Source organism: Galeopterus variegatus, unplaced genomic scaffold (genome assembly GCF_000696425.1).
Source record: "Galeopterus variegatus unplaced genomic scaffold, G_variegatus-3.0.2 Scaffold9223, whole genome shotgun sequence".
NCBI lineage: Eukaryota > Metazoa > Chordata > Mammalia > Dermoptera > Cynocephalidae > Galeopterus > Galeopterus variegatus.
In genome coordinates, this window is record NW_007735334.1 from 50,959 (window position 1) to 69,732 (window position 18,774).

The window sequence follows — 18,774 nt, forward strand, 5'->3', positions numbered from 1 at the left end:
ATTCCCAGTGTTTTGGCCATTGTATTAGTTTCCTAGGGCTGCTATAACAAACACCACAGCATGGTTGGTTTGAACAACAGAAAATTTATTTTTCCAGGTTCTGGAGGCTAGAAGTCCAAGACAGTGTTGGCAGGGTTGGTTTCTCCTGAGGACCTTCCCCGTGGCTTGCAGATGACCACCGTCTCACTGTGTCCTCATGTAGTCTTTTCTTTATGCGTGTGCATCCTTGCTGTCTTTCTATACATCTTTCCTATAAGAACTCCATACTGGATTAGGGCCTACCCTAAGGATCTTGTTTTAACTTAATCCCCTCCTTAAAGACCTTATCTCAAATACAGTTACATTCTGAGGTCCTAGGGGTTAGGATTTCAACATAGGAATTTGGTGGGGGCAGGAGGACAAAATTCAGCATATTGAATTCTTTGTAGTTGCTTGACTATGACATGCCTTTGTACTTTTGTAAATGTTCCCTCTTGCCAGGACCACTTTCCTTCCCCTCCAGGCTAACTCTTCTGTGCTCTTTGAGACTCGGTTCACATGGGAGGCTTTCCCGACCCCTGAGCCTGTGGCCTCTTCTTGCTTCTCACATTGAGCTCCGCGCTTGTGCTATCATGGCATGTCTCTGTATCACAGTTGTAATCGTTCACTCTCTGCCCCATGCCCAAACATACCCTTACACATTTAACAATGTCTGTGGCTTCACAGTTAATAAATCTGAATGGATGGATAGAGCTTCATTTTGTGAGGTGTACCCATGAAAGCTGGTGATTAAAGAAAATAGATTTTCTGGTGGTGGCTATCAATTCTTGGCATTCTTTGGCCTGCAGCTATGTCACTCCAATCTCTGACTCTGTTATAACATGGCATTCTTCTCTTATAAGGACATAAGTCATATTGGGTTAGAGTCCATCCTAATGACCTCATCTTAATTTAATTACATCTGCAGAGACCCTATTTCCAAATAAGGTGACATTCACAGGTACCAGGGTTTAGGACTTCAACATATATTTTGGTGGAACCCAATTAAACCCATAAAAACATCAGTTACTGATGACTTTTTAAAAACACATGAACACTAAAATGAATGATTATATAGAAATTTCTACAAGTGTAAGGCATGTACCCAAGATTTTATAATTGAGGTGGGAGTTCTAATGCAGTGACTATCAATTTCACAGACAGCCAGGCTGGTTCCACAGAGAGCTGCTTAAGGCCTCAATCAGAACAGCAGATGCCATCATATAATCCACTGTGTAACTCAGTTTATTTTGTAAACTAAAATCTGCTGGACCTTGCTTTGTACATATGTGAAATAAGAGTATTGGGAGAAATATTAGTTTTCTACTAACTTTTAAAATTCTGTGCTTCATTGAGGTTTATATGTGGAATGGGGGGAAACTATGTAAAAAATATTTAATTAGGAATACATTTCATGCCATTTATCTAAAAATTAAAATGAGTAGTTATTGTGCATCTCCACTAAAGTTATTTGGCTACCTTTTAATTATTTCAGATAATACTTAGTGTTCTTTCACCAGTAGTTTCCTTAGGCAAAGAAGAAAAATTGCAATTCGGAGGTTACGTTGCACCATTCTAGAGTGGTCAGTGAGCAAACACAATTATTATTTTGCACAACATGCCCATTCTTAAACTGGGGATGCAGCTGGCAAACACCTGTGAAAATTATATTTAATTAGCTTTCTTTTTTAAGAGATACTTTCCATTTTATCTTTATATGTTCAGACCTACGTTCTTCCGAATTAAATTCCAAGTGTGAAACTTACACTAGAGTTTGCTTTATGTCAGCTAAACTAATTGACAAGTTAATCAAGTCACTGGATTATAAATCTTCTGTATAATCAAACCAGTATTAAAAATTCAGTCTTAAATGGAAAATCTATAATATTGTTCTTGTATGCAGCTTTTCACAGATAAGATTTCAAGATTGCCAGCTGCTAGATCTAAATGAGCCAGGAAAGTTTCAGAAAAGAGATTTCTTCTTTCAAAAAAATTAGGTATCCTTGGTCATAGAGTTTCAAAGCTATGAAAATGTCAGCATGCATATTGATATTTACTTGGGAGAGAGAGTACAGTGAACTTTCTTGATTTGCATTAGCAGTTAGAGATAAAGCAAGTATCATTATTTGCATTTGTTTTATTTAGTTCAATTTTCCATTTGTTGAGACTTATATTGTTGAAGAAGTGAAAGTTCATGCAAGGAATAATACCAGTGGATACAATCCAGAGGAGGTGGATGAACCTCCTAAAACTACTTCAGGATACAGCTGCCCTTGGAATGTAGATGGAGATTTAATGGAAGTTGCATCAGAGGTCCATGTTAGGTAAGTCACTATTTCACTACTTCATATGTCAACCAGTAGACACAAAACTAATAGTATAATAAAAACCCTCTTAACTATAAAAGCAGACAGTTCACTAATTAAAAGAAAAATAGAAAATCAGGGAAGCATAAAAAGATACATACATAACTTTCAATAAATTAACTTTACATTTATTCATTGTTATGTAGAGCCAAGGCATTTTTTTGGTTATGAGTCTCTACATTGTCATTTTAGTTATTGTTCTGTATATAGTGTACAGATAATGCATGTCTACAATTTCCATTTTGCATTTTTTTAAATGGATAAAGATTTTAAACCTTTGTGAAGCCATCATAGTAGTAGATTGCTACATTTTAATCCCCCAGTCTTTTAGTTTCCTCTCACCGTAGTTAATACTATAACACTTTGCGTTCAGCAGTTTGCTTTTACCAAGTCTCTACAAACTTACTTTACATAACAACAGTTTTACATATTATTTAGTTAAGAAAGAAGAGCAACTGGTATAAACACAGTTAGAAGATCCAAACTCATTTTTGGTAAGCATTATGACTCAACGGGTAGAAGTGTGTAGGGGTGCCGACTAGAGGGAGTGCTCCACAGGTACAGCTGACTGTTTTACAGAGGCAATGGAGGGCATTAGTCAGTCAACAAAGCCAGTTAAAAAGGGTTTAGAATAATTACTGGTGTTGGTTTATCAAACCCTCTTGGACTTCTAGATTGCAGAATGCCATGAGTGTATTTTTGTTGCTTATTGCTATGGATTGAATGTTGCCCCCAAACTCACTGAAGCTTGATCCCCACTGTAACAGTGTTAAGATGGCAGGAAATCAGACTATGGCAGTGGTGAAAGGTGGAGCCTTTAAAAGGTGATTGGATCATAAGGATTGTGCTCTTATGAGTGGATTAACCCATCCATGAAATAATGGGTTACCAGAGGTGTGGACTGGTGGCTTTATAAGGAAAGCACATAAGCGAGCTCTTGCTCATGCCATGCTCACCATGGGATACCCTGGTCACCATGGGACTCCCCACCAAGAAGACCCCCACCAGATGCACCCACTGGACTTCCCAGCCCCCCCAAACTGTAAGAAATAAACCTCCTTTCTTTGTACATTACCCAGTTCCAGGTATTCTGTTATTATAAGCAACAGAAAACTCATACAGTTATCAATTTCTATTTGGTATTATGTACCATCCTCGTTAGGTATATGTGTGAAAATAATAGAATGATAGGTTGATGAAATAAATATACACATTATTCTTTTCTTTACAGGTTGCATCCAAAACTTATCAGTCTTTATGGAGAAAGCATGGAAGAAATTAATGATTCCAAAGTAACATGTAATTGTTTGTAAAAGAAATATATAAATAAGAATTTTGATATGAAAGAATATGGTCATGCTTTAAACAGATATCCTAATAGAAATAATTCTCAACTTATTTTTTCTTTTTAAAATTAAAATTGCTATTTTTGATGTTACTAAAAATTAGCTTCTAGGGCTTTAAAAATCAAGATGAAAAATATGAAATATACCAAAAACAATTCAAATTCCAAAGGTATTTATTGGAAATGAAAATAATCATTTCATGTACTTAAAATTTATTTACCCGTCATCGTGATATATCAATATTTAATCTAGGTAATTCCAAAGTGAAATAATTTGGGCTCTCTCATTTTTCAGGATTTGAGTCCATGAATTCTGATGTTAAATTTCCTGCAGCTTGGCACAAACAGGTCACATTGATTTTACTAATGAGGTAACTAATCCAGAGAGGTTAAATTTTGAAATCAAATAGCAATCTAGTGATATAACCAGAAATACAACCACTTTTTCAAAATCTCTCCAGTACCTGTATAAACTTGCCGAAAAAGAATAACCCATCTTAAAAAGATTATGGTACTAATTTTGTAAAGTGGTGGAGTTTTAAAATTTATCATACAGGTAATGAAATTTATTTCAAACTATGCAAAATATCTTTCTAACTAGAGAAAAGTTAGCTGATTGGTAGCTGTGTTCCTCTTGTACCTGAGAGGCATGTGTTGGACAAACATAGCATTTTAATACCTGAAATATAGTCATTTCTGAATAGGAAAGAACCAAATTTAAATTTCCTCAGAGACCATCCTTGAGAAGGCAGTTCTAAATTGGAGCTTGATTTTTTTCATCAATGATCCTAGACATTCTCCTGAAGGAACTACTTGGTTTTTCTGAATGATAAAAGCTTAAAAATAAATTTATTACTATGGTACTCTGAATTCAGGAGGCTATGTGCTCGGGTTTCACTGCTGAAATGCCTTCCCAAATCTCCATACATTCCTCACTCTCCAGCCACCAATTGCAGACTGTGGGCTTGTGAATAGATAACCTTCACGAATCTGAGGAAGTGGATGGCAGGGACTTCACATAAAGAAATATTTTCAGTGACATTAAAGACTGCCCTCTAATTTTTCTATTTGATCACTTCCGATTACTTTGGCCCTTAGCTGTCTTACACGGATAAAGACTGATCTGGATGAAATTACATTCTATAGCTATCAGCATCTAGATCACATGCATGAAAATAAATATTACAAAAATGATTGTATTTGCAAATGAAAATGTATTTAAAGATAAATTATTTAAAACCTAGAAAGAAGCTATTTCATTTAAAAGTAGAACCTCATACAATATAAACAAACTTCAAAAAATATTTTAGCCATCATAAACATTTCATGGAAATTCTGATGTCTCATTTATATTCATTTTCAGTTGTTTATGAATTGTTTCTTCATTACCATGCAGAAGAGAATGCTTTTACAGACCTGATTAAAACATGGTTAATACTTATATTTGAAAAAGAGTAACAAAAAGAGTAATACTTGTGTATTTGCTTAATCTTGGAGAGTCAGTATTTTATACAGTACCCAATATACATGAAACATTGGCCCCCTAATCATTCTTTGCATAGCTTTGATTTTTTAAAATCATTTTGAGGTAAAGTTTTTGTTTCTTACATACATCAGTGTGTATCAGATAAAGTGCAACATTCACAATCTGTTGTTTCAGAATATAAATTAGAATACTTAAGTACTGGTTTTTATAAACAAAAAATTTGATGGAAGATAGTTTTTTAAATTTACCCCTGGGTACTCTTGATAAAGTTGTGTTATAGGAGGACTAATGGGTTTATACCTATGTAAACGCATATATTCTTTTAAAGTTTTATGTATATATACAGAAAGAGGAAAAAAATCCATAACTGTATAAACAATTATCCAGAAGTCATTCCATAAAGCTCAAACCAGTGTATAAGTTCAGTCCCAAGCTTGCTCATCAGGCCTACAGTATTCATAGCCTGCTGAATCAAAGGGTTGTTGTAGCAAAGCCAATTGGAAATATGTTAAGAATCAAGGTCTTTAAAGATAAAACGATAGTGGTCCTCTTTCATTCATTAGAAAATTTACAACAGTCGTTTGAAAAATTCCACTAAATATTTTTAAAGAGGATATTTCAAACATGTCTCAAAGTTGTACTTGAAATGAAACACTGCATTCACTGGGATTTTACCAAGGTGAGCACACATAGTAAATAATATTTCTTTGAAAGCAAAGATATTTCAAGTCTAAGACTTCTCCAATCAAGTTGTTTACTTCCTCAATATGATTTAATTCAGTTATACTTTCACTTCAAGATATCTTCAAAGGTTTACAATTGAATGCTTTAGTGTTTTTTTTTGTTTGTTTTTGTTTTTGTTTTTTACCCATTTAAGAGTTGGAAGATTATCTTTGAATATACTGAGTATTACCTCTGCAGTTGTTTTCTTTCAGTGTAATCATTACTTGGATTTTTCCCTTGCATAAATACATAGTATGTCAAAAGATCATGAGTAAAGTTAGTACATGGAAGAAATCTGAACAAAATTCATGTTTTCTTGTAAACAGTGTCTTAAATTGTTTTTGATATAACCTGAGTCTGTTTTCTCAATTTGAAAGAAGTCTTTAATCATCATTGTTGCTTTTACTGTTGATGTAACTCCAACTGTCTCTTCTGTTTTCCTCTTGTAGGACAGATTTATATTGTCTTTTAAAGAAGCCAGCCTAAAAATAGTATAACATAATCACTAGTGTATAGTTATGAACATACTATTCTCAAATCTAAACAGTCACACCACTCTTGTAGGACAGATTTATATTGTCTTTTAAAGAAGCCAGCCTAAAAATAGCATAACATAATCACTAGTGTATAGTTATGAACATACTATTCTCAAATCTAAACAGTCACACCAATAGTTCTTCAACTTTGTCCCATGTAACACTAATCATGAAGGCTTTCAACAGATTTAGTGAGTAAAAATTAGTTTGGGATGTTACGTTAAAGAAGCATTTGTTGTTGTTAATGCAGGACTTCTCAGTGACACACACACACTCCAAAATTGACCTTCAATATAATTTGCAGTGTTTTCCAAGGCTTTTTTTTAAAAAGAACATCTTTCAAAACAAGTTATCTTTTAGAAGGCATATAGATATGAGATCAGTACTATATATTTGCTTAGAAATTTTTTAAGTTAACATTAAAATACTCAAATATTTAAATCTAATAGTTTGGGAGCCACACATTGGCTTTGAGGAAATGAAGGATGGCATTTTGAGTGGTTTACTGTTGATAAATATTAAAGGCTTACCTTCCACATAACATAAGAAATCAATAAAAGCACAATAAGTCCAAGTAGCAAGCTACTTGACATGATCACTATAGTGAAATGACGTCTGGGTCTTTGATGATGTATTCCTTCCACTATTTCATTTAAAAGTAGAACCTCATACAATATAAACAAACTTCAAAAAATATTTTAGCCATCATAAACATTTCATGGAAATTCTGATGTCTCATTTATATTCATTTTCAGTTGTTTATGAATTGTTTCTTCATTACCATGCAGAAGAGAATGCTTTTACAGACCTGATTAAAACATGGTTAATACTTATATTTGAAAAAGAGTAACAAAAAGAGTAATACTTGTGTATTTGCTTAATCTTGGAGAGTCAGTATTTTATACAGTACCCAATATACATGAAACATTGGCCCCCTAATCATTCTTTGCATAGCTTTGATTTTTTAAAATCATTTTGAGGTAAAGTTTTTGTTTCTTACATACATCAGTGTGTATCAGATAAAGTGCAACATTCACAATCTGTTGTTTCAGAATATAAATTAGAATACTTAAGTACTGGTTTTTATAAACAAAAAATTTGATGGAAGATAGTTTTTTAAATTTACCCCTGGGTACTCTTGATAAAGTTGTGTTATAGGAGGACTAATGGGTTTATACCTATGTAAACGCATATATTCTTTTAAAGTTTTATGTATATATACAGAAAGAGGAAAAAAATCCATAACTGTATAAACAATTATCCAGAAGTCATTCCATAAAGCTCAAACCAGTGTATAAGCTCAGTCCCAAGCTTGCTCATCAGGCCTACAGTATTCATAGCCTGCTGAATCAAAGGGTTGTTGTAGCAAAGCCAATTGGAAATATGTTAAGAATCAAGGTCTTTAAAGATAAAACGATAGTGGTCCTCTTTCATTCATTAGAAAATTTACAACAGTCGTTTGAAAAATTCCACTAAATATTTTTAAAGAGGATATTTCAAACATGTCTCAAAGTTGTACTTGAAATGAAACACTGCATTCACTGGGATTTTACCAAGGTGAGCACACATAGTAAATAATATTTCTTTGAAAGCAAAGATATTTCAAGTCTAAGACTTCTCCAATCAAGTTGTTTACTTCCTCAAAATGATTACTGCGTGGTCATTTCAAAACATTCCATTTAAAACATACCATCTGCCATTTCTTTGGGCTCAATATGTGCCATGCATTATTACTAAGAGCTCATAAAAATCATCTCATTTAAACTACAACACCCCTGAGATAGAGAAATTATCCATTCTGAACAGATGAGGAAACCAAAAAACAACTCCCAATAAAACTAGTTTTATTCAAAATAATCTTCATAAATATACACTCTTCTTTCTACAAAGTTAAAGACATGTTTGATTTTATACAGCCTTAATTTATTTGCCTTATTTTTAAAATGTTAGATTGTAAATAATTTTTAAGGTTATACAAAATGTTAAGGTAGTCAATTTATTTGATTTCATCAAGGCTTTTAGGCAGTTAGACATGCTTTCTAAAATAAACCTCTTAATTACTTCATAGTTTAGTCTTAATTATCTGCTTAATTACTAAAGCCATCTCAATGTAGATAGCTGAAGTGATAAAAAGAAAGAGTTTTACTCCAAAATTTTATTTATTCCTTCTTAATTTGTTGATACCTCCATACCATCCTGACTGAATTTACAGATTAAACACAAAGCTGTCAGTATGTTTTAAACTTACCATTTCTAAGATAGATGGTCGGCCTTCCAACTGAATGTGAACACTGGCTTCTTTTCCACTTTCCATTTTCCCAAAATTGCATAAGAAACTTAAACAATGTGGATCAGCTTTTATGCAGTACTTGAAAAGAATATAAAAGTACTACATTAAAATGTTCAACATTAAAAAAAATTATTCAAAAATATTTTATACATAATTAAAATCTCCTTAGTGGCATTTAGAAAATTATCTTTCTATAAAAATGGAATTAAACATCTGATTTCTTTAGCGGAATTTTAAAAATTATCTTACTTTAAACAAAACGCAAATGCTCGTTTTGTAAATTATAACAAAACCAAAGTATTCAAACTGGAGCATGTGCTCTACATTAAATTAGATTAAACATCTGATTTCTTTAGCGGAATTTTAAAAATTATCTTACTTTAAACAAAACGCAAATGCTTGTTTTGTAAATTATAACAAAACCAAAGTATTCAAACTGGAGCATGTGCTCTACATTAAATTACTAATCAGAATCTTGCTAAGTGACATGTTCTATGTTTGCTGTAAAACTTGGGTCATTTGAAGGGAATGACTGCTTCTCCAGTTTCTTTTCATAAATTCACTAATATGAAAAGAATGCAAATTAATCTCATGCAACAAAGGTTGCTCAGGTAAAGATAGCATCTTAGTGTTCTGCAGGGTCTGAAACAATATCTGTCTGGCAAATAATGGGTACTTGTTAGATAAATAATGAAATCCTATTATATTTAACCCTGCATCTATCTCAACCTGCCAAACATGCTTGTTCCTTATGTTCAAGAATACTGCCTAAATGTGTGTTCTCTCCTGCCACTCAGCTGACAGCTCAAACCTGTTGACTTTAGGTTTTAAGTGTTCCCCTTCTCTGTTGGAAAGCAACAACCACAACCTGAAAAATTGAGACTTACCAATAGCCTCTTATCAGTCTTTGATAAAAATGTGAAGATGCCTTTCAAGGTTTCCATTGCACCCTTCGGCCGTTCTAATGCACACTCTCTTTGGTAAGTTTTAAAATGGCATTCTCCAGTCGTAGGCTATAATGATAGAAAGCAAGAAAAACCCTTCAACACTGGAAAGAACAAATACCATGTGAGTTTTAAAGTTCCAATTGCTTATCTTTTCTAAATATATCAGGTACCTCTGAAATTGTGGAAATATTTTTTGACAGATAATACTTATTTCTTAAGTAGTGATTTGAATATTGCCTCCTTAAAGTCTAGAATCCTAATCTTTCAACAGTGGCTTCAAGCTTTATGGCAATTTATACCAACTAAATTACTTCTACAGGTCCATATCACAAAGAAAATGTATCCTAAAATACTTATTCAATGAAGATGGTAAAGCACAATTCTGTTATTGTATAAATCAAATGTAGAGGTTCCGCTGTAATTCTACAGTTCTAATGCAATGTATAATATTCAAAGTATACTCAATAAATGCATGGTAAATTCATAATTTTGAGTGTGACTGAAATAAGTAAAGAGACATGTCCATTGTAGCACTATTACTTAAAACAAGAGATTTGTTTACATTTATTATATTTAAGACACACCTAATAAAGGTCAGGTGGAAGGAACACATTTTTACCTGGACATCCAAAATGTTGAACAGCTTATCAGTTTGGGGAATAAAAGAATTGGGTACCATTATTTCCACACTAACATTTGGAGCCATGCTATTGCCAGTGTTGATAACCTGGTGAGGAAAAAATTTAATAGTTTTTAAATGTTTTTCATAAATGTTAGTAAGTACAGAAATCAAAAAGCTTTTAGATGACCCCATATACCCCATTTATAGTGGTAGAGGTTTGTAATTGGCAGCTATAAAGGTGGACAGGATATCCATAGTCAGAATTTTAAAAGTTTGCTAATAATTTAAAACTCTAGTCATTTTATTCCTAGCCTTCTCTTTTTGGTATTTTTCAGGCCAAAAAGTCTAGACTGATGGTTTATGGCAGAAATGGTCTTAAGAAAGAGACATCAATAACATTTGCTTTTTTGTTTACAACATTAGATATTTGAAAAACATGACCAATTGGTCCTCATGAGCATCCTGTGAGGTGAGTCGTTTCACTATTCACCAGCCAAGGAAGATGCTAACAGGTGTTAATGATGCTCCTAAGATGAAAGTGAAAAGGGGACAAGAGGGCTGGCTGGTCACCAGCTCACTTGAGAGAGCGTGATGCTGATAACACTAAGGGCTCAGATCCCCTTGCCTGCCAGCTACACCCCTCCCCCACCACACCCCCCAGGGGGAAAAAGTGTGACAGGAGTTAGGACAAAAAGCCAGGTATTCTAATTTTAAATCCTGTGTTTTCACAAAATCACTCCTTGCTGAGAGGATAATCATCAGTGGTAAGTGAATAAAAATATTTTTTATTCAGTTAAATTATAATGCTGATGCACTCAGAAAAATTAGAAAAGGTGACGTTATTGGGTTTTAGAGAAAATACAACAGATTTTAAAAATGCTTTTCAAAAAATGCATAAGGAGATGATATTTCATTATTATTAATAAATCTGAGGATCACAGATCCCTGAAAAAAGAGATCAGGCCAAAATATTGCCTCCTGAAAGCACAACTATAAGAAGTCAGAAGAAAAGATGTGCCACAATACCAGAGTGAAAAAGGATGGCTCGCAATAACCTTTTGAATGAGTGTTCCTGGATTTGGGACAGGTGGCAATTGCCAGGCCGTGAAAACACAGGGCAGTTGCAAGAGGAAATGTCAGCAGTGTGTACTCAGCAGTGCTCAATACTGTAGACAAGGTCTCCTTGAGGCCAGTAAATCAATCTAAATTACAATTATGCTTCATACCTATTCACCCAGTAACACTTAGACCTCCAAGAACATCTACATACTCAGACTTGCCAAGCCTACTTACTGCATGGATCCCTAGTCCCAGTCATTCCACTATAAATTAATTAAAATATAGTTAACTATTAATTATAAATTAATAAATAGGCCTTTTAGAGTCCAGCTCAATTTCTGTTTTAGTTTATCAAAGCACAATCCTCCATAGAGTTCTAACAAGAGCATTTGATGGGACTTCAAAGTGGAGGGCCTAACTTTTTCAACACTAGTGTGTACTAGTGTAACAAAAACTTGAGAATACAAAGAATTGATAGGATTTCAGGGGTATTCTTCTTCCACAGATCTGCAGCAGGGCCCAGAAAATAAGCACCCCATGATTATGATAAATATTTTGAAAAGCATTGCCTTACAAAATACACCTAATCCAAGACTGACTCACTCACTCCCATTCTGTAGATTGCTATATAACTCCGAGAATATTTGGATAGTACTTTTGGTTCAAGAAATATTTTTGTGGAAATTTACTCTTCATCAGCATCTGTGGAAATATCATCTCCTTATGCATTTTTTGAAAAGTATTTAAAAACCTGTTGTATTTTCTCCAAAACCCAATAAAAATCTCAGTTTGACAGTAAAAATTTTTAAATTTAGCTTTATGTCAGTCTACTAATACTTCTGGATAATGACAGTACTCTTTACTTTTTTAAGAGGTTATTTAATAGTTGAGAAAGCACTTGTCACAGTTCATGAATCTATGGCTTGAAAGGCTGAGCAAATCAACTTTAAATGGAAACAGGGAGCTAAGTACTTCCTTTACTTGGTTATGTTAGGGCTTTCATAAAGTTTGAACCAAAAAGAGATTTCACCGATTTTCACCCAAAGGTGCCTTCCCTTGGCCTATCCTATTTTCTGTGTGCATCTCTAGGGAATTCAGCTCATGCTACAACTTTGCCTGTTTCAGGCATTACCTCTGTTCCTGCATGCTCTTTCCCACCTGTCCTGTAGGGAGAAATGGGCTTAAATACCAGAGACAAGAGAGATAGTAGAAAGGCAGCAGGAGCCCGAGAGGCGGCACAAAGACCCAGTGCCACAGCCCTCTTCCAGCCATCCCTGGCCAGCCAGGGCTGAGGGACATCATAGGTACATGATATCCGCTGGAACAATGCATCCATAATATCCTTTGAGGTTGTTACAAATATCAACACAATTCACTTTTCTTACATGGAAAGTGAAGTTCATTTTCTCTGCCATGCAGTTCTCAGGCTCATTTTCATCAGTCGGTCCATACACAAATGAAGTTGGGTTTACAAACCTGATAGAAAAAAATTCAAATTTAGTTAATCATCTTCTTCGATGATGTGTTATAAACAGTTATTTCTCTACAGACTGGGTTATAGCATATTTAAGAGGCACCATGGAATACTTTGTTTCATGATAAGAATTTTATTGAAAAAAATAATAGAAGGTTGTGTACTCTGATCTGTGTGACAGTATCTGTTCTCACCAATATCCTTTTCTTGCCTTTGCCAACACTGTGCCTGGTTCATTTTGCTCAACATTTCTTCTCTTTCAGTTCTTAAATGATTCATGTAAGTTTGACAAATATAGGATACATCTTTAGCTTGTCTCTTATGCCTCAATCTAACCTATTTTTGAGTTGTTTCTTTCCATTTCCCAATTCCTGCTGGCTATTTGTAATGAAACTCAAGTCTAGGGAACAATTCAAACACTGAGAAGTATGGCAAAATTTTTGTTAGAATACAAGGTTGACACTTTTTTTTTTTAACCTGTGATTAGAGATATGTATAGTCAGCAATGAACTCTAAGAAATGTTTTTCTAGGGAAGTCTACTCAAAATGCTTATATTTGGCAGCTAATATTAGGTAATACCAAATTAGGGACCCATTAAACAGGAAAGAAACTAGAGATATTCAAATGGTGTAGATTTAGGCAGTTTAATAGTTGTAGACCATTCCTTGCCCAAAACAATGAGACATGAATGATGAAAAAACAGGAGGGCACTCATCATAAGAAAATCAAGGAAGGATGATGAGACAGACATTCAACACCAGGAACCTTGCAATCAACTTTTACCCAATGACTTTTTATGTCTACTCTCCTGTGAATGGCCTCCTTTTTTCCATTTGTTTTATCTAACAAACTTGGTACTCAATTCCGTCAGTTTCAGATGCTGTCATTTTATGTGTATATAACAGTATGTCCATCTTTATAGGTGGTTAAAACAATTGGGGGATGGTTTATATTTGGAGCAACAAGAAAGCTCATCTGTCTATTTCGTTTTATATCTCATATCTTCTAGATATCTCATATCTTCTAGCTTTAAAAATGTAGCCTGCTTAATTTCCAGTAAAGTCATTAAAGGTTTTCTTAATCCTCCCTTTTATTCTTTCTCTACACATCTCTCTCTTGAATCAGAGGAGAATTGACTCAAACAATTACTAAAATCGTGAGAAAGCAAGGAATGCTGGGACCAGGGCTGTGGTTGGGGAACTCGGAAAGCTCAGAGGTATATATCAATCTCATAGCTTTATAGTGCACAAGGGACACCTTGTGGCCAGCTCTCTCAGGTCGCAATCCATTTGCCACATAAGTAGATGCGTGTTCTGGAGAGTGGCGATTTGGCCGAGCTCACACTTCTCTGAACTTCACACATGCCATGACCACCAGGTATGATTATGCAAACTGCACACTGGCCGACTCCAGGTGCCCCTGGATTGCACAGTGTACAATTGAAAGGCTGAGTGTGGCCTGCTAGATTCTTACTGGGGCTCTTCCACTAAAATATCCTCCTGCTGGCCACTAGTTGTATGTAATATCGATGATGATTACAGAGTGTATTAAAATAATGAACAGCCAAGCAAGGGACAGCACACTGAGGTAATTGTTAAGAGACAGAAACAGTATAGTATCCCTTTTATTTATTTTTTTAAGTTTTTAAATATGTAAGAAGCAATGGAACTGAAACTTCACAGGAGCCTCTATATCTACTTACCCATGAACAGTGAGCATAACCTCATACTTGAGAGGAATCGCTAAAGTCACTTTGTTATGCTTTAAAGCATCCATTTCCCCTTCATTTTCACTACAGAAATGAATAGAAAACACCCCATTAGAGTCCATCAAGCACAAAAATAATCTTCAGAGAACTAATTACATACCATGTATATCTATCATACTTAGAGGTTTGTTTAATGCTTTTTGGAAAGTAGGGATAAAAGCAGATGTGGTGGTAAGAAATTTTTAGGACAGGGTTGGTAGAAATGCGCTTTCCTCATTTTAAGCTGTTGCTTCTAAAGCTAGACAGGTTTTTTTTTGGTTATGGTTTTCTTGTTTTTTGGTGTTTTTTTCTAAAAAAAAAAACCAATAAATTATGTAGGAGAAGTTTTCTCCACAGACAGTTAATGGATCACTGCTTCATGGTTTTTCCTAAAGTCCCCCCTCAAAATACAGCAGTATAATTCCTCTAGTATTTTTTAAAAAAAAAAAACAATAAATTATGTAGGAGAAGTTTTCTCCACAGACAGTTAATGGACCACTGCTTCATGGTTTTTCCTAAAGTCCCCCCTCAAAATACAGCAGTATAATTCCTCTAGTACAACTATTTTTTTTTCACAATGGAATATACCAGGTGGCATGCACTGTGATGTTGAGGTCTTCTTCTGCTCTGCTGAGTGAACTCACATCCAGGAGAAAGCTAATATCTATCTGTAAAACACAGAAGGGAAGCCTTTTTATATAATCTAAAATACATATTTTTCCTAATCTGAACTTTAATTTCTCTTAATAGTTTATGTTCTATGGAATGTAGAATTGAAACGATTCTAGAGGCATAGGCTGCTTCTCACCAGGCAGTAAGATACAGGTGAGCTGTTGAGATTGTGGCAATTTTATTCATTTTTAAAATTTATATTTTTTAATTGAAACATTGATTATAAATATCCGTGGGGTACAGAGTTATATTTCAATACATGTACACAATGTGTGATGATCAAATCAGAGTATTTAGCATACTCATCATTGAAAAACTTAATCATCTCTTTGTGATGAGGTCATTTGATTGCCTTTCTTCTAATCATTTGATAACAAGCAATAAGTTATTGTTAATTATAGATGCATAGCTCGACTGTACACCAATAGCATTTCCACAAGTAACATTCAGAGACAAAGCCTACTCTGAATATGAAGACAGACAGGTCCAGACTGACAAGATTAGAAACGCTTTCACAACTTGAGGACTCTTGCCAAAAACACCTTTTTGTACAGCAGAAGTAACATGCCTGGCAGACAGGACCACCTGGGGAGGGGTGGGGGAAGTGTTGGGGAAGGGTGAGTAGGGGGAGAGGAATTCTGATTGACACTTTCACATGCCCATCTTGACATAAACATGTCCCCCCCTTCTTTAAAACAGTGAACATTGCCAAGAATACAAACACAAAGCTCAAAGATTTCAAGCCCAGTTGGTTTGGGTTTTATTTCATCACTTAGCTACCTACACTAAGTAAAAAAGAAAAAGATAAATGTTACATATTTGTATGCAGCATAAAGACAAGGGAAAATAGAAAAAATTAATGTTAATAAACAAAAACAATAAATGCTAAATGCTTACCCTTGACAGATGATCTACATATATATAACCAACATTGCAGTCAAGCTTTACTACACCAGAGTTGTCTGTTACTTCACAGTTTATTTGTTTCTCTTCCTAAAAGGAAAAAAATGAAACAACTGGTTTGGGTAGGAAAGGAATAAGAAGTTCGTAACATATGTCTAAAGGCGGTTTTTGAAAAGAATATCATCCCATAAGTATTTACTTTCTGGAAAACTGTTTTCTCTTTACTTTTGGAATAAATAGAAATATAAACAAATGATATAAATATGTGTGTGTATATACATCCTAATATTCACATAAACTCTTCACAGAAAAATTCCTGGATTTGTAACTTTCATTCATCTTGGTATATTCCCTATTTGATTCAAGGCCTAAATCCTTGAAAAATCATGGGACAGAATCTATAAGGTCCATATTTCATAGGCCTTCTCCTGTCTGGTATGTAAGAATGTATTTAGGGTATTTAATCACAATGATTGTAATCACAATAGGTATAATATATTTTAAAAACATATTCCATGCCTATCTGAGTTTCCCCTCTTACTTTTGCAAATAGGCTCCCAATATTCTAGAGAAAGGGAGTAACAGATATTTGTGAGAGGTCAAAATCCTCTCTCCAATGCCCCTGGTGTGAAGAGGTAGTCCCTGGATAAGAGATGGGTAAATATGGTAAGGTATAGAGAAATATCAGAGGATAAAGTGAAACTCAGCCTTATTAATATCTCACAGATGGATTTAAGTGCTCATGACTGAGGCACAGTGGTAAGTAAAGGTTTCCGAGTACTCCCAATTCTTGTGGGAAAAGAGAAACTTGTCTAAGAACTGGCTTGACACTAGGATTTTGGAATTTGTGGAGAATTGCTGACTCTGACATGTTGGAGGTCCTTTGGGAAGTAGGCTGAGAATGTGCACTTAAAATGAAGAGCAGTAACTCTGGGAGCCCAGCATGGAGGACCAATGTTCCTTGTGCAAAGACCCCAGCCAAGAGGAGCATGCACCTTGTCACTGTACCAGACAAGGATGCGGCAGTGAGAGAGTGTGAAACCAGGCAGCTCGCTCTCCTAGCACTGGGAAGCAGGGAGCTGGTGCCTTTCAACTTAGCTCCCAAGGAATTTGCCATCCTGAGCAGAGGCATGGAGAACGTCTTGAAATAACCAGAAACCTGCATGATAAATATTAAAACTTGTACCCCAATTATTTATACCCTACATCAATGAAGTAAATTATACCATTTCCGTTTTTTAAAAGAATTAAGTAAATTACTAAGTAGCATCATGCTATTTTAGCTTTCAGTACTTACTAGGTCTAAAATCTTAACGAAGTAAAGACCTGTGGGTAGCATGACATGCAGAGCTGTTTCGAACGCGTCATCTCCAGCATTAAACAGGGACACATTCAACATTAACGTCTTCATACTCCCAACAGCAAGATAGGTTTTATTTTCATGTGGCCTGAAAAATTATGCAATGTTATTTAGTTCTTGTTTAGGAAATAAAGATCTCATCTTCTTATATATGAAATTTATGCTGAACATAAAATATTAATTTAGAAATACTACCACAATGGGAATGACCCCATGCAAGCAGATATAAACCCCTATATAAAAAGAACTCTCCATTTCTCATGTTTCAGATAAATTCAGTCAGCTATTACCCAGCAAAAGTTTATTTTTTAATTAGTGATAATTAAACTTGTCTTTCTGTTTTACTTTTCTGCTTAACCTTATTTCTGTAATTTTAACATTTTCCTCATTACTTCGCAATGTTTTCTAAAGGCAAAGCAGTTTTCTTCCTTCAGTCATTGAATAGACGTTGAACCAACTGCTGCCCAAAGCAAAGGGTAAAAATGGGGGGAACTGGGAGAAGAAGAGAATAGAGGGAGTGTTTGACAGAAGTGAGGAAGGCTTAGGGAAGAAATCCTATGCCCAGCAAGTGGTGGGTACTAAAATCTGTTGGACTACAGTTAATTTCTGAAGCAGGCCAGTTGGTCACCTCTGCCAATAACTAGGTCAAATTAAAGACATAACTGCAGGAATGCTTACCATCCTGTGAATTATAAAGAAAAGACAGCTGCAAATCCAAACATATAAGTGGGTTCAGATCCTGGCACTGCCCCACTTCTTTGAGGTGGGGATGTCATTTAGCATTTCTAAGCTTGGGCCTCCCCATCTGTAATAACAATAACTACTTTTCAGTGATGATTTGGGTCACACACACTTCATGAAATCCGCAGAATGTTTTAAATATAAAGAACTTGAGGCTTAAGGCACTTACGGGTGGGGATGTCATTTAGCATTTCTAAGCTTGGGCCTCCCCATCTGTAATAACAATAACTACTTTTCAGTGATGATTTGGGTCACGCACACTTCATGAAATCCGCAGAATGTTTTAAATATAAAGAACTTGAGGCTTAAGGCACTTACTTAAAATAAAAGCTGAAAGCAATTGCAAATTTCTGCACAGCCCATTCTCTTTCTCAGTGAGGTTAGAATAGCTGAATGCTAAAGAAAACTTTCAGTTATAGCATGTTATGATTTTATAAAGCATTCTCTTTCCCAGTGAGGAGGTTAGAATAGCTGAATGCTAAAG

General features: G+C 34.8%; 2 protein-coding genes across 2 annotated transcripts in view; one reads left to right on the top strand and one right to left on the bottom strand.

Moving 5' to 3' along the window:
* The window catches only part of CERKL (ceramide kinase-like), a 44,238-nt gene extending 37,927 nt beyond the window's left edge, over positions 1 to 6,311 (top strand). Inside the window, exons 12-13 of the mRNA XM_008593480.1 lie at positions 2,164 to 2,342; positions 3,616 to 6,311. Of these exons, the coding sequence (XP_008591702.1) occupies positions 2,164 to 2,342; positions 3,616 to 3,697 (261 nt within the window). The 3' untranslated portion in view covers positions 3,698 to 6,311. The remainder of the gene's footprint in view (positions 1 to 2,163; positions 2,343 to 3,615) is intronic.
* Positions 6,312 to 6,321: 10 nt separating this feature from the next.
* ITGA4 (integrin, alpha 4 (antigen CD49D, alpha 4 subunit of VLA-4 receptor)) lies at positions 6,322 to 17,637 on the bottom strand (the record flags this gene model as incomplete). Its single annotated transcript, XM_008593481.1, has 9 exons — positions 6,322 to 6,420; positions 8,723 to 8,842; positions 9,652 to 9,777; positions 10,331 to 10,438; positions 12,778 to 12,868; positions 14,570 to 14,659; positions 15,203 to 15,282; positions 16,184 to 16,279; positions 17,487 to 17,637. Coding segments are annotated over 9 exons (961 nt in total), but the record flags the coding sequence as incomplete, so codon positions are not given.
* Positions 17,638 to 18,774: the final 1,137 nt, after the last annotated feature.